The sequence below is a fragment of the Saccoglossus kowalevskii genome, chromosome 1, assembly GCF_978046115.1.
Source record: "Saccoglossus kowalevskii chromosome 1, keSacKowa6.1, whole genome shotgun sequence".
Classification (NCBI taxonomy): domain Eukaryota; kingdom Metazoa; phylum Hemichordata; class Enteropneusta; family Harrimaniidae; genus Saccoglossus; species Saccoglossus kowalevskii.
Window position 1 is genome coordinate 13,785,430 of NC_140641.1, and position 16,356 is coordinate 13,801,785.

Genomic DNA, 16,356 nt, shown 5'->3' on the forward strand with positions numbered 1-16,356 from the left:
TATAGTATAAACATTCGAGACATTCCCAGATTGATATGCACATGTGTTTAATTCGTTATACCTCGATTCAATAGTATGACTATGTTGATGTGGACATAATGGTCAATATCTCCATGACGCATATATTGTCGGTATCAAGTTATGTCTCGACATACTGTGTTTTAACAATCGAACAATCGAATCGAACTCTGTTCATAGGGCGGACGAGTATGTTGCCAATGGTGTCCGATGGATATATCATGGCGAGGGAAGTGGACAGATGACCACATTCTCCCAAGACCTGGAACCGGAATCAATGACACTGTCTGAAGACGAAACGACGGCCTACGTCGTACTACAGGTAACATATATCATGTATATTACACCTACGTACTGTATGTATATGCAAACAATACTGACAATTATACTATATTGCAGGAGAACAATGCGATTGCTGTTTTAGATATGATTACTGGTGAATTCAAAGAACTTTATGCGCTGGGATTTAAGAAATGGGATACGACTCTGATAGATGCTAGCGATAAAGATGGGGGTAAGACGAAAGATCTGTTTTGTTTATGGTATTGATTATAACAATCGTATATCTGACCCACTTTGTGTGATGTTTTATATGAATGATGTCTGATGTTTTGATGTCTCAATTTTTACTATGAAAGTGCATATAATTTTAATGTTTTTTTCTACTTTTCACCAGAAATAACGAATTTACTTTATTTTCGTACTGATAGATTACAAGTAGAATAATATATGCTTTACAAACACATTACGAACATGTTTAACACATGCGCAGTAACACAACACAGGATTCGAGCTCATGCCACTGTTCATTTCACTAAGCCCAATAAATAACTAAAATACCACTGAATGCTGTCCCGTGGTTACTACGTATTGTTGCGTCATTTGCAGGCATTAATCTACACTACTGGCCAATTTATGGGATGTATCAACCAGACACCATTAAATACTTCACAATAGCCGGACAGGAATATATTGCGACGGCCAATGAGGGCGCTGATAAGGAATTTTACGTAACGGCCGACTATACATTTGCTGAAGGACTCCGTGGTGAAGACTTCGTGTTAGGTATAGCTGTAGTTCAGTTTTATGCCTCTCGTATACATTATGTTCATTTGTTGTTCCTTGTCGTATTATAATTCCACGTTCGTTTCACAGGGAACATGGTGTCTGAAACAGTGTCCGATGCAATGTTTCTTGCTTTAAGTGATGAAACCTTATTGGGTAAGTTGGCATAATTAGAACTATTCATTATTGTTATTGCTTGAATTACACATGAAATAGAAACAGAGTCATGTTCAAATCATTTCCAAAGTCATGCTCCTTGAATTTAAAAAAACTAAAACAATAGAAACCACTGATAAGCATTTGCAATACATTTTCAAATAAGTTACGTAAACATACAAGGATCCCAAGGTTTGCAGTAGAGAGGTCAGATCATGTTCATATCAGAGAAGCAACACTCTCTCTCCAACAAAACTATTTCCACGATAGCTGAAAAAAAGTTATCGAAACTAATATATTTTAGTTAAAAAATACAACCTCCAGATTGCGAAACTCTTTATCATAACAACGATGACGTGGTTCTTCATATCGTGAAAAACGCGTCATATATTATTTTGAAACAAATGTTTACGTTTACACATCGAAAACACTGATTGATACGTGTTAATCTTCATACTACTATAGGACGTTTACAATTCAGCACTGTGGATGGGCAAAGTATGGATGATCCTACCAAATATGAGGAATTCTATTCCTATGGATCTCGCAGTTTCTCAGTGTTCCGGGTGTCTGACATGTCATTGGTCTTCGACAGTGGGGATGAAGTTGAAAGAATGCACGCAGTCGTATATCCGACTATTTTCAACACTAAATTCGAACAAGCAGACATGGATGTGAATGGCCCCGAGGACGAGATGGATAAATCATCTGACAAAAAGGTGAAAAAACAAATGAGAAGAATTCTTTATTAAAACAAAACAACTATAATCAAAATAATACACTACTATTACCCTTTGCTTCGTGTAATTTGCTCCAATTATGACCCTTGCTGCTAGTTAGAATACGACAACCACTATCGTCAATTGTGTAATCTCTGTTAACACACAGGAAAGGTTATACCACAAACCTATAGAGAAAACCTCAAATACTTACAGTTTGTGTGGATGGCCATTTTACTGACTAATTTAAACAGAAGATTTGTGAGAAAATGAAACAAGTGGTCTACCATAATAAATTTCCCTAACAGACTCTTCTTTACAAGTGATGTCGGGCGAGCCGGCGTGTCGGAGTCAGTATTCGACAGTGTCCAGTACAAAGTCGTTCATTTCAATCTGGCATACCGTATCCAGTCATTTAATTCAAATTTATTGCCGTTTTATATATAGGAATTATCAAGAAGTATGTATGAGAACTGAAAAATGAGCGAAACGATCCAGAGCTAATTCGTATCGTGTCAATATTCAGTATTACCTCTTAATTCAATATATATGTATATATATTCACAGGGACCACAGCCGGAATCCATGGCTATTGGCCATGTGGGCTCGAAGACTGTCTTTTTTTTCGGATGTGAAAAACCATCAACCATCGTTATGTATAGTGTCATTGAAGGTTATGATCCCATTTTTGAAAGTATTTATCGAGCTGGTGAGCTTGATGGAACATACGAAGAACTTTACCAGAGTAGACAAGTAGGTGATACTGATCCCGAAGATGTCAGGTAAGATATGGTTGCCTCGGTTCAGTTAAATGATAAGGAAGCCGCCTCCTCCTACACACAGTGAAATACTTAAGTAATTGCATCTTTCTTTGTGTCACCTAGATTTGTGGATGTTGCAAAGAGTCCGATTGGTCGAGCAATGTTAATCGTCACTGGAAGTTTAAGTGGAACATTGTCCACCTATGAAGTTCTTGATGATTAGATTAATATGGACAGGGCGATGTAAAACCTAAGAATGCATCACATGTCAAATGCCGTGTACCCCCCCAAAGCTAATAAAATGTTATAATTAGAAGTGTTTTCTGAATTTATAAATATGAAGCCGAATACAATATGAAGCGAACATCACAGCATATTAGACAATTATTGGAAAAAAAGCACATGTTTTCAAGTTTTGTTTCCCACTGCAGGGTTTCGGACATGATCGATATACGAAAAAACAAAAAAGACGAAAAAAAAATAATCAGGAAATTTACTGATTATATAATTTTCAGACGCATTAAGGAGTCACATAAAGAGGAATACTACATTCTTAATTCAATCTGTTTATGGACCATCACTTATAGTCCCACCACAATTGACACAGGAACGCGGAATAAAACTGAGTTAGCAGCCCAAGTGAACATATGAAATTAACGTACAAGAATAATACCCTTGCACCAAAAGTTGTCGACATTGTCTGCCAATGTGTGCATCATCTTAGTAACTTAGCTATATAGTTCAGGTTCTACCCCTTTATTACAAAACCCCGATATTTTCATCAGAAACAAGGTGATTACTCAACGGAGAATAACAAAGATAACTTATATAATTTTATATAATGTACTTATATAATGTCGTATGTTTCTTAGAACACATTCTTGTTGATAAATATTTTACCATGAAAGGCGATGAGAATACATCTTGTCCAGTTATTACGTACATACAACCACAGTCAGTTGGCGCACAAATGATAATAACTTAAATGCTATATTTACTATATGGGGGCCGCCATCTTGAATACGGCATGAAACTAAATAAATAGACAAGTTGTGAAACCCGATTTTACACAATTTGGAGAATTTGCTTCCTACGAATGCTTCAACTGAGCAGCTGCATATTATGTGTGTATAATGTATGGTCAAGCTTCTTACGAGGAAAAATCGATCAATCAATATTTGCTGTCATTTTAATTTACGGAGTACCGATCAACTCAATATTTTATATATAATATGTATGGCTAAATGTTATAATAAGAAAAATAAAATAATGCTGATCAGTCACATGGTTATACGCCATCTTGGATTTTCAACTAAAATGGTCAAAAACTTGGCACTTGATTCTTATGAATACTTGAAATTTGCTTTTAGAATGTATGACTCAAGCTTCTTATGATAACAAATTATACAATGTAGATTATGTGTTTTGGCTGCCGTCATGGACGTCCAGCAAAAAATATTCAACATTGCAAGCATTCGCTTCACACGAGTGCTTCAATGGCCAATGGTTTTTATGAGAAAAATTGAATAAATGTAATTCGTCACGCGGTTTCGCTGTCATCTTGATTTTTTAAAAAAGATTGTAGGATTTGCTTAAATGTAATAACTTCTTAAAACAATGCAGATAATAGATCGCTTGACCTTAAATGCATACCTCCCACATAATATCAGATCATACAATTTTATTCCGAAAATTTAACGGCTCGGGTAAAATAATACTGCATGTACGCATGATGTCCATAAGTGCAATATAACATGTTGTTGGCTGTCCAAGCAATGGCGGTTGTGACTAAATATCGGTGATACCAGGGCCGGGACAGTAGCAGTGCAGTGAACGATCGTTATTGTGCTCAGTAGATTCAGTGTCATCTTCCATGTGATATACCATGTAATATTTACTTGGCAGAACATATACCATGCCATATCGATTTGTGTAACCAGTCACAAGGTGCGTAATGACAGCGATGTGTGATAACCCCTATTAACTAAAACGATAGGCTATCGTATGACAATTTACTCAAAATGCATGGCTGTACATAGTTTTGAATGGCAAGGTTATGGGGATAAATCTGTCGTAGTCGGATGAATATTTCAGCACAGAACCTCAACAAACAAACAAACATGTTTCATAATTGGCTACTGTTAACAAATGTTGAATAGATGCCAACTATATGAATTTTACAATCAACACTGACAAATAAGCTTATAAAGCAATTTATGATGAAGGCGAGAAATCGACAAGAAGCACAATATCCACACGATACAGTCTGAACTATGCACCTGTAATAGTGACCAACCTAAGATTAATCCAGTTCGTAACCAGTATGACACTCTGGAACAGAGTAAAATAAATGTAAGCCATCGGTATATGTGTTACACTTCAAGATGAGAAAATATTGACAAAAACTCAATGTTATGAACACGGAGACGCCATGAAGTATATGTAGTACCAGCAATTTAAGTATCAGGGGGGAAATTCTTCTCCACGGGGTTCTCCACACTTGCCAGGGGGGAATCTCGTCTCGTCTCTATATCTCGTTCCCTTGAGGTGCGGGATCGGGAAAGCCACTTATACTTTACAGTCAAATAAGACACACACAGCGAAATACGTTTCAGCTCTCGTCTTAGTCGGTCAATCGAGCACTCTATCAGACACAGCGCCCTGGGGAAAATCCCCAAGACTATCGCAAGGCTGACCCAAGACTCATTTAGAGTGCGTCAAGGCTCGCCCCAAGACTCTCTAGGACTGGACTCTCGACTGCGTCTCTCGTGGAGTATTCGCCAAGACCAACTCAAACTCTCTTTATTCAATTTAAAAACTCTAACCAATTACAAAACAGTAAAAGACTCTAGGGCGTAACCTTCAATCATAAAACCAATCACACTAAGTACTGAATACGTCATATCTTTGATTAATCGTTCACTACATTAATAACTACGAATACCAACTGTCAGAATTAATAGTCAGAATAGCGACGGTTATCTCGTAATTAGTTCCAAATCACTGAGCCAAGTTCCGTCCAAAACTTCAAATAGGCCTAAACGATGACAGACATAATACAGCAATTCGCTAATAATCAGCTAATTAAGTCGGTCAACAGATACGCGTAAACAAATCCATGACATAAGTTTGGAATCAATGACTGCGGTCGCTATACAACAAATGTAAGAGGTTGTGTAGAACAGAGAGGATTAAAGCCAAACTTGATAAAATATATAAGAGATGCTTCAAATATTATATATTCTGGAGTTGTGTCTCTAGCATGCACCCGGTTAATGATTTATACCGACAGTTTTGAGTTAAGAAAGATGAAAAGCCGTCATTGCAAGGCAAAGAAATATCAGTTATATCAGAAGGACGATAATCGAAGGTGGTTACGATGGATTTTGAAAGTCATCACTACAAGGAAACTGTCTGTACCTTCATGGAGCGGGGGCACAATAAGACGGACTAGTCATATATCTGAAGACGTTAGTGTTTAAAATAACACTACCATGAACCATTAACTAAATCACTATATCCACCAAAGAACGCAAGGAAATCTGAAGGCCAAATAGTGATAGTTTGACAAGCAAACTAATTTGAAGTTGCAAATTACCTCATTATATGGCTAGACTTTATTTGCATAGTAACTATACTCTATGCTAAACACAATTTAATGATTCAGTTCAATCACAATAACGACGACATATTAATCTATTACACGGTTACTATCTGAGAGAATAACCACTAACTAAAGCTAGACCACCCCAAGGTACTCAAGTACGTCTAGAATTATCTACTGGAGTTTCAAACCGAAGTGGCTAAAGCAAGAATCAGGACTGGTAAGTCTGTTTTTTGTAGATCGTCTAAATCATGGAGTAGTCATTCTTCCAACTGAGCTATGCAGGTTAGTGGTTGGTGACTGTAACACGTGCCATGTGATTACACATGCTATCGTTTATTTAAAAGAAAAAGTAACACAAAACACTTATACACTAATGCTCATTTACTGAAATGGGTTAGTTGAATTCTAGAAATACCTATATTGTGCCATCAACGACAGGTTTAAAAATAAACACTAGTAAGCCAGAATGAAATGTTAATATATAATAACTAGTAGCAGCAGGACATGTATTCCTCATTTATTGTTAACCCCACTATATTTTGTTTTCTGACGAAGATACCACTGTCACCATCTAACCAAATAATGTATTATCCAGAAACACCAAGCCAATTTATCGATAAACTGCTGATAAATAGCAATATACCCCATAGTCTGAAACCTGCTACAATCACAATGATGGCACTGCCATTGTTGTAGATTTACCTACCATATCGCCTAAGCAACTATTAAGACTGGTAGACGCTATTCCTGGTATCAACCGGATATGGCTGAAAAACATCTGACTTTAAATAAATAAAGTAAATAAAGTAAATAAAGTAAAAAAGTAAATTGATATACTACATTCTACATTGAAAGTTAAGAAATACAGAATAAGGTATAATTTGGAGAAAACCATGATCATATTAAAACTTTCCGTGACTTAGATTTTGTTTTTGGGGAATATTTTCTAACTGGTGTCAAGAAAAATTGTCTGTTGCAATCGTGGTAGATTAAAATGCAAATTGATTAATCCACAGATACCGCATGCTTAGCATGCATTAGCGATGTATGTTACGTGCGCAACGTATTGTAATTGGCTTTGCATTATGTGTAAAAATTGCTAAAACATATGTTTTTAAAAAGAGCATTTTATTCCTTTTTAATAAATCTTTTACTGAATTGAACAACAAATTAGTTACCATTTGACATGGAGTGCGTTTAAGATTTTCACGTCGCCATGTGCAAATTATCTAATCATCAATAACTGCATACGTAGACAAGGTCCCACTTAGACTTCCACTGACAATAAGCATTGGTCGACCAATCGGACTTTCTGCTGCATCTATAAATCTAGGTGAAGTATAGAAATACATGAATATATGAATATCTCACAGTATGTAGGAGAAGGCAGCTTTCTTATTATTTTTCTGAACCTAGGTAACCATATCTTACCTGATATCCTCGGGATCAGTATCACCTACTTGTCTACTCTGGTAAAGTTCTGCGTATGTGCCATCGAGTTCACCAGCTCGATAAATACTTTCAAAGATGGGATCACGACCTTCAGTGACACTATAAATGACAATGGTTGATGGTTTTTCACATCCGAAAAAGAAGACAGTCTTTGAGCCAATATTGCCAATTGCTATGGATTCCGGCTGTGTTCCCTGCAGATATAAATATATTGCATTGGGCGTTGCAAACGTCACACTTGCCAATTAGTTCTTCTCGCTAATATTATAAATTGTTTACCAACCTAAAAATTGTCTGACATGCTTTGCAATACGAAATATAGTACATGTTTCAAAGCGGTTTATAACTCAATATAAGTGACATAGACAGTGTAGAACACAATACAAATTAAACGAACAGGAACGCAATCAGTTCATTTATTCATCCATTCAGTTCGTAGTTCAGAAAGAAAAAGCAAATAGTTACTTTATAATCAGACGATGCATCCATTTCGTCTTCAGGGCCATTCACGTCCATGGTCTTTGATTCGAATTGAGTGTTGAAAATAGTTGGGTAAAATTCTGCATGAAGTCTTTCCACCTCATCTCTACTGTCGAAGACCAAGGACATGTCAGAAACCCGGAATACTGAGAAACTGCGCGCTCCATAGGCATAGAATTCCTCGTATTTGGTAGGATCGTCTTTACTTCTTCCATTCACAGTGCTAAATTCTAAACGTCCTATAATAGTATGGAAATCGCATAATATTTATAACACTTTATTAAAAATAATTTTTAAATGGGCCTTTTAAAAAGTTTATTTACTGATGGGCGCGCCAAGGAGCTGGATTCATCACTCAGTTTTTCTGTAACAGCAATTCACATCAATGTCATAGCATAACTGACAAAAACACGGAACTTCGCGTTCGATTTCCCAATTCGGTTTCATATACTCCAAGAATATGTTCTTCGTGTAATTAAGTTTTCGTAATCATTAAATTAATCGCATTTATTTTCTTATAACTTGTACGTCAGGATTGATCGGTAAGAAATAGTTCCTTTTGCATCCCACCCAATCCCTAACATTAACCCTACCACTCCAGCGCCTCCAATTTAATTAAATTTGCCTCTCCTAAGGAAACCTATAGATGTCTATGAATTGGGGGATTTGGGTGGGGGTTAGAATAAAGATTAGGTGTGCAGTGCAAAGGAACTCTTTCCTCGGTGTAAAACATCGTTCCACAAGGATTCGTTTACTGGGTCATTTCCTTTTGTTTGGCAAAACACCCAATGCGAATTGGCCCTTGCAGTCATGTAGGCCTCTACGGGTTGAATCCACGCGGAGGTTTAATCGAACTAAATAACGAAGAGTGCGACTTGCGCCCACTTGTCGCATATGCAGACGATTCTACGAACACAAATGGAAGTTTTACAATTACGAGAATATATTTCAGCCATCGGTGCGGTCTTTTAAATTAATAGTTGTAGATCCGAAGCTGAGACAATGACGGCAGCCATGGGTGCGACGCTTTTACTAAGAACACTATATCTACTCTGATTACATGATGTTCACAGTTGATAACCAACTTTACTCAACAAAAATAGCCTCATATTCATAGTGATTACACTTTATTTAAAAGGCAAAACATCGTGCAGCACCCGCAACATACATCTTGAAGTCACAGTAAGTTATACAGTCACAGTATCGCGGTATCGAGTGAATAATTTGAGAACTAATAATATCTCATAAGCTTCTTCAACTAAAGTATTCTTGTTATCTTTAGACACGTTTAGTAGAACATTTTCTAGTCCGCTAAGTTGACAACTATGTTTGTTTGTCTTAGAAATATCGTGAAGTAAGTTTTGTAACCGGTAACACAAAAATGAACACAACCGATGAATCTAACTCGCCCGATAAGGTGAAGTGACTCAGAGAAAAACTTACCCAATAAAGAGTCGTCACTTAGAGCAAGCCACATCTCATCTGACACCTTTGTAGATACCTTGTCCTCTGTGAATCGAAGGTGAAAATGATAACAATGTAACGGGTAACAAATTAACATTGAGTGATGGTCATTTCATAAAACTGCATTATAGCAAATACCTATCACGAAGTCTTCACCACGGATTACTTCAGAAAACGCATAATCGTCTGTAACGTAAAACTCTTTATTAGCGCCCTCATTGGCCGTTGCAATATATCCTTCCCCGTCTATTGCAAAATATTGGATGATATCAGGCTGATATATTCCATAAATTGGCCAGTAGTGCAGGTTAATGCCTGCAAATGAGGGAATAAATTAGTAGTAACCATGAAATAGTATTCCCCCATATGCGTTGGTCTTATTTATTTTTTCTCTACTACGTTTGATCGTACATCAAAAATCAACTCATCTGTTTTGCAATATTATACGTTTTATAATAGACGAATAACTTCATTTTTTAAAGTAAACAAAGTGTATCGTGTCAGTTGTGGCCGTGGTATATGATGAGAAATAATGTTATTATATATATTTGACACTGAACGACCTGCGCTTATCACATGTAAAGCGCTCACATGTACTTTGCTTATTGTCACCTTCTGTATGCGTCACACGTTAATATGATAAGCAGGGCAAAGTGAAGTTCATTCTATCACCCTGTGAGAATTCTATTTCAAACGAACACGCGCACGCGGCGTGTGCCACATGACCCAACCAGGCTTGCGTGTGTAGTGTTATCCAAATAAAATAAGTAGGTTATATATATAGCTTTGAAATCGTGCGTCATCGGCGATGCTGATAATTAAATTATGACTATAAACAAAACATAGCATCCATCTTACCTCCATCTTCATCGCTGGCATCCATTACAGATGTATTCCAATTTTTATACCCCAGAGCAAAAAGTTCTTTGAATTTACCATGTTTAATATCTAGAACAGCAACTGCGTTGTTCTCCTGCAATTATATTATTTTTGTTTTTGTTTCAAGTGTGTAGGCATCTACATACAGTAGGTAGCTGTAATATACACGATCTGAGTTACCTGTAGTACGACGTAGGCCGTCTTTTCGTCTTCAGATATAGTCAATGATTCCGGTTCCAGGTCCTGGGAGAATGTGGTCATCTGTCCACTTCCCTCGCCATGATATATCCATCGCACACCATTGGCAACATACTCGTCAGCCCTATAAACACAATTCAAATTGTTACATCTGTTGGTTTGTTGGACCCGAATTTGGAAACACAGTTGCGTCTAATTTAATTGTTTTGTTTGCAATTTATGCAAAACACCAAAATATTCACTGTTTTGATTAGATTTGTTGATGACAATGTAGTAGAAAATAGGACAAAAGTGGCCAGGTTCATTTACTTTAGCCGAAAACAAGTCCATTTTATAAAATAACCACAACAAAGAACGCATTTTTGATAAACTGTTATGTCTTGTATGTTATTTCCATAGCCATTAACTAATCAATAAGGCAATTAATGAATAATGTCAAGCTTATGTTAGCCTGGAATCCAGTCATTCGGAATCCCCTTTCAAGTGCACTCAAGAATTCCCTAGTGAATCGCTACGTAACGCACAGATATATGTGTCATCATTGATTGGATGTTTCCTAACTTCAGCACATTGCCATGGAAACTTACACCCTCAGACTGACCCGTACGCAAGACCCGCCCATAGCCCTCTAACCAATTCACTAGTCTATTATTCGTGAAATTTTCAAAATTATCGTAAAACCACATCCGCGAAACCCGTCCAAATATTGAGCCAGGAATAACTTACTTGTCATTAAATACATTAAGCCAAGCTGTATCCTGGTTGATAATTAACGGATCTACACTTAAGTCACCACTGCTTAATTTTATGATGGAAACACTGCCCTCAGGGTCATGAAAATTGCCATATTCGTCGATTCCGGCTTCTCCCTCGTTCGCCACTAAAATTGTTTTACCGTCAGCGGTACATTGAAGATTGTCCGGATTAGGACCAACTTAAACGGAAATAAAACAGTATTTACAACACCAATACATTAGAAGATTTGATATTATTATGTTATTTTTCTAATATGTTATATAAATTTGGTTTTAAAATATGTAGCAGTTTTCATCTGACACTCAAGAAATGTGTGTATGTATCGCATCAGCATTTCTTAATGCATATTCGCATGAATTATGATCCAATATAATATATCCATTGTATATCAGTGTAGGTTTATACTCACCCGGTAGCATATACATCAATTTCATATTCCCTCTGAGCGGATTATACAAACTATAGAGGAGCAATTTACCGTTACCCGGTACAAAGTCGTCCAGCATTGTTATGGCAACGTAACTACCACATACTTCTACATCCGTCATCACGTTAGTTTGTATGGTAGTGTGAACTAATTTCAGGTTCATCGGGTCGCTGGCGTCGACGACGTGAATCAAGCCAGTTTCCCCTAAATTACAAACAAAATAGTATTGTTCAAAACAACATTTAATGATGTGTGTCACTTATTGTACTTTCCATACGTGTAACAGTTAGAACAGATTGAACTATGATGAATACAATGAATTTGTTAGTACTGAATTATGACCCACCTATGACGTATATAATGTTGTAAAGATCATCGAAGGCGCTTTGTTCAGCTGCTCCCCTGCCCATCTCAAACATCGGTTCACCGTTATCGTCGAATTCATATGGGAGATAAATTGTTCCCAGTGACGAAAGCCTGATTATACATTCGGCTAGGGGTTTGGGTTGCAGCAGCACGACTGTAGCAAGAACCAACAGTATTCTCATCTTGGAATCCAGCAAAAAAAAATCAATAAAAAGTGTGACTTCAAGTATTTCTTGTATTGCATCGGAAACATGAAATCATATATCTTACCCACAGCGTTCTGTATTGATTTAATATATGTTCTTACCAAGAGACTGATAAACTGAAATTTTATTTAATTAAATGTTAAATAAGTGGGACATTTTACAAACAATTCGATAAACGTAAAGTTTAATTAATTGAACGTGATGATAATTTTGATGGTCATATACAATATGTGTTAAACGTGAATTGCTTTGCAGTATTTAGCATATGCGCTGTCATCAAATTGTATTTAAACGTAGTTAGAGTTAGTTCAGTACTGAGAAATGCCTTTCCATGCGTATAGTTAATTACAGTTGGTATCTCAATACCAAGCCCATATAGTGGGGGGGGGGTGTTCGAAAACCGTCACTTAAGTACAGGCACAACCAGTTAAGTAAAAAGTGCAACGGCGTTTATTACGTGCATAAGACAAAATAATGAAAATCATTATTAATATGGAGGAAATGGTCTACAGATAATGGCAAGAAAACTCAAACCTAATTACGATTGGATAGTTAAAGTCATTGTTGATTGGTGTATTCGACGACCTACCGAATAGAAAAATTCATAAGACGCAGTTTTAGTTTCTAATAGTTCATAGATTATTTAGAATGGCAATCCCAAAGATGTCGGCATATGTTATCAAAAATGTCAATGTTCGAATATGATGAGTCATTGCAACGTGATTGGCTAGCGCAACTTTAATTTAGAGGGCGGTGTTTATAGCTGAATCTTCTAAAATGTGTAAAGATATATAGTTTTGCTGAATAAATATTACGGTTTCCGTCAGCCACCACCCTGCTCGCAGACGACATTACACTGAAACTATCGTGTAATATATAGTTATTGAAATGAACGAGTTATATCGAAGAGAAATAATCCCAGAAATAGGGTCATGAAAATCAGATCTCGAGTGTCGTAGATGACAAAAGAAATGACATTTCACCATCATATCTGTGTCAAGTAGGTGGAAGTATTTCACCAACGATATGTCACCAAATTCTCTTCAACATAAGTTTGTCACAATTGTCGTGGTTGTATACACCTTCATTGCAGTATAATGTTTACCAAAGGGATAGTGACATAATATATTGTAATGTATTGCTTGAGGTGACTATGGCATCTGTGTGAATTTGAAGTATGACCATCCGATTATTAGAAAAAAACGACACTTGTGTCAGTACGATGGTATTGAGAATTTAGTAGTATCAATTAGTGTTTTAACTTTGAATGGAAGATTCGAACTGACACTCACACACTTGATTATCGTTGATATTTGCGACAGCCATGGCGTCAAGTTGGGAAAAGTCGTGTTAATATCATTTTTAGTTAGACACGCGAAGAATCACCAACAACTAATACTGTAATTATTACAGTAATAAATGCCATTTTATTAGTTGTTTATATTTAGAGGCGTAATCAATAAATAGAATACTTAGCGTGTATAACTGTAGACTGGCAAAGTCGGAACTTATAATTAATTGTCAATTTAGTCTTTTTAACATGATCGCGAAAACTATCTTGACTGCGAAAGAAATCCCGACTGGACGCATCTGCAGACGAACCCCTGCGTTGGAGTGAAAACCGGAGCGGAATCACTCCGGTGGTTATGCTAGTTCAAAGTTGTTGGCTAGCATTGACAACGAATCAGAATGTAGCTGTGTACGTCATATCTTATCTATGTTAATGGTTAATGTACGTGACCTTTCACATCTGAAGTCCCGGCGATTCTGAAAGACTACTTATATACATTGGATATTTAAATCCAGTTGTTTTCAGAAAATATGGATGAAAGTATGGCCTTGCACACTTAGAAAGTTGAAGTATCCATCTCTGCGATGGAATCGAATCAACCTTTAAAAGGTCATGTTTACTTTCACACACCAACTCATGAATAATCATTGCACCCTGAATAATTAATAGCGTGAGGCGACTGTACCTGACAATATAAGGTATAACTGAATTTATGTGGTGCGTGAATTTATTGTGCAAAAAACGAACGACTCGATTCCACCATGCTCTAATAATCTTAATAACATTTAGATGGGGAAGAAATTGACAATGATCAGTAAATAAAAGATTTACGACAAGACAGACGAGGATGGGACTAATTATCCAGCAATTCTTAATACTGACGAATTCCGCTGAATTTATTTGCGAAGTAAACGCGTGATCAACAGTAGAACGACAATATATATAACAACACCAAGTCACGCAATCGAAGGCAAAAAAATCTCTTCTACAAAAGAAAACGTTACGCAGAGAGGGCCAGCCAAATATTCAGCACTACCGAAAACAATGAGATGTGGGCATTTATTCCATCACATAAAAAGAATAAATAACGAACAAAAAACTTTCGAATACTCACGAAAATATGTGACACCGGAAAGTATGACATTGAAAGCTAAGGCAAAATGCAGAAAACCCAAACTTTTAGTTGCGACAATTTTCTCATGAAATTCATCAACAACGTCAAATTTAAGATATAGGAAGGGAATGTAAACACATATATAATTGATTTGGATTTGAACAAGAGTTTAGAACTGATACGCGAGTAAACAATCGCAAACATGTCAAGTTGACGAAAGCTGTGTTGATACATTTTACGACTAGGTACGCGAAAACTCACAAGTGCAATAATTGACTTTGATAAACATAAGTTTATAAGAGTTGTAATTGATGTGGAGTTTAGAGAAGCTAAGATAATGACTACCTCATCGCTGGGTTCATATTTAGAGGCGTAATCACTACGTAGAATCCCTAGCGTGTATAAATGCAACTTGTATCGTTGTCCAACTGGAATAGAGGGAGAGTCGTAGAGTTGCACGATTCTAATTTCTCTATAAAATAATAATTATAATAATGACGCATAGATGGAGAACAGAGCGACTGTTTGTCACATACAATGTAACAAACCGAAATTACGCATTTGAAAAATATATCAACTATAACCATCTAGTCGTCTGTCAGCAATTACTTACAATCTTATATATAACGACAAGATATAGAATATATGTATATACTAGTATAGTGGTTTGGACATTTATTGGCAAAACTTACCTCGCTGTAGTCGTTCTTCGTTTTCAAGATAGCAATATTGCCTTAGCAGAATTTACATCTATTTATACTATACGGTGTGAATGATACAGTTTACACCATCTGTTCTAGGCTAACGTCACATTCAGTCGTTATTTGATGTTTGTTCATCGATGCAAATAGATAAACTTCTAGATAAACCAAATTCAAATCTACCTACTGAATTGAATATTTGGTCCACCAGACAGTGTCGAATAGCAAATCATAATATATGTGCTAGAACATTGTATTTCATATAATGAAGTTAATTGTTATTGTTTCTGAAGCAAAAATTGTGTGTTATTTTCACGTTCGCACCGTACATTGATCGCTATAGGATAACGCATTGATCGCATCTGGGTCGCACATTTATCTTCATCGTATCGCCTATTGATCTTTCTGGTTGCGCATTTTTTTGCCTTTCCATCATGGTTGAATCGCATATTTGCATCACAAAATGTAGCAAACATAGTATGAGGTTATTACGAGGATACCTCAAAATATGTACGATGACAGTACAGCGGCAGCATCGACCGACGCGCAGCGACGGTGCATACTTATGTATGTCATACTTCTGTGTATGTCTGAGTGAATACTTTGATGTATCCTCGTAATAACATTATTATACATCTTTTACTTCCAAGGATACAACATTGGAATGCCTGAATCCAAAATGTTTAGAACAGAATC

At 36.5% G+C, this 16,356-nt stretch overlaps 2 protein-coding genes across 2 annotated transcripts; one reads left to right on the forward strand and one right to left on the reverse strand.

Moving 5' to 3' along the window:
- Positions 1 to 261: 261 nt before the first annotated feature.
- Positions 262 to 3,035, forward strand: LOC100377195 (mesenchyme-specific cell surface glycoprotein-like). Its single transcript, XM_002739422.4, has 7 exons — positions 262 to 340; positions 418 to 532; positions 907 to 1,083; positions 1,174 to 1,239; positions 1,705 to 1,958; positions 2,526 to 2,740; positions 2,843 to 3,035. The coding sequence occupies exons 1-7, from the start codon at positions 296 to 298 to the stop codon at positions 2,940 to 2,942; spliced, it is 972 nt and encodes a 323-aa protein (XP_002739468.2). The 5' UTR covers positions 262 to 295; the 3' UTR covers positions 2,943 to 3,035.
- Positions 3,036 to 7,555: 4,520 nt separating this feature from the next.
- LOC100377343 (mesenchyme-specific cell surface glycoprotein-like) lies at positions 7,556 to 12,530 on the reverse strand. The gene is made up of 10 exons (XM_085496472.1): positions 12,329 to 12,530; positions 11,965 to 12,186; positions 11,526 to 11,733; positions 10,782 to 10,923; positions 10,581 to 10,695; positions 9,861 to 10,037; positions 9,702 to 9,767; positions 8,244 to 8,497; positions 7,758 to 7,972; positions 7,556 to 7,655 (listed from the first exon to the last, which is right to left on the reverse strand). The coding sequence occupies exons 1-10, from the start codon at positions 12,528 to 12,530 to the stop codon at positions 7,556 to 7,558; spliced, it is 1,701 nt and encodes a 566-aa protein (XP_085352598.1).
- Between the last annotated feature and the right edge of the window lie 3,826 nt (positions 12,531 to 16,356).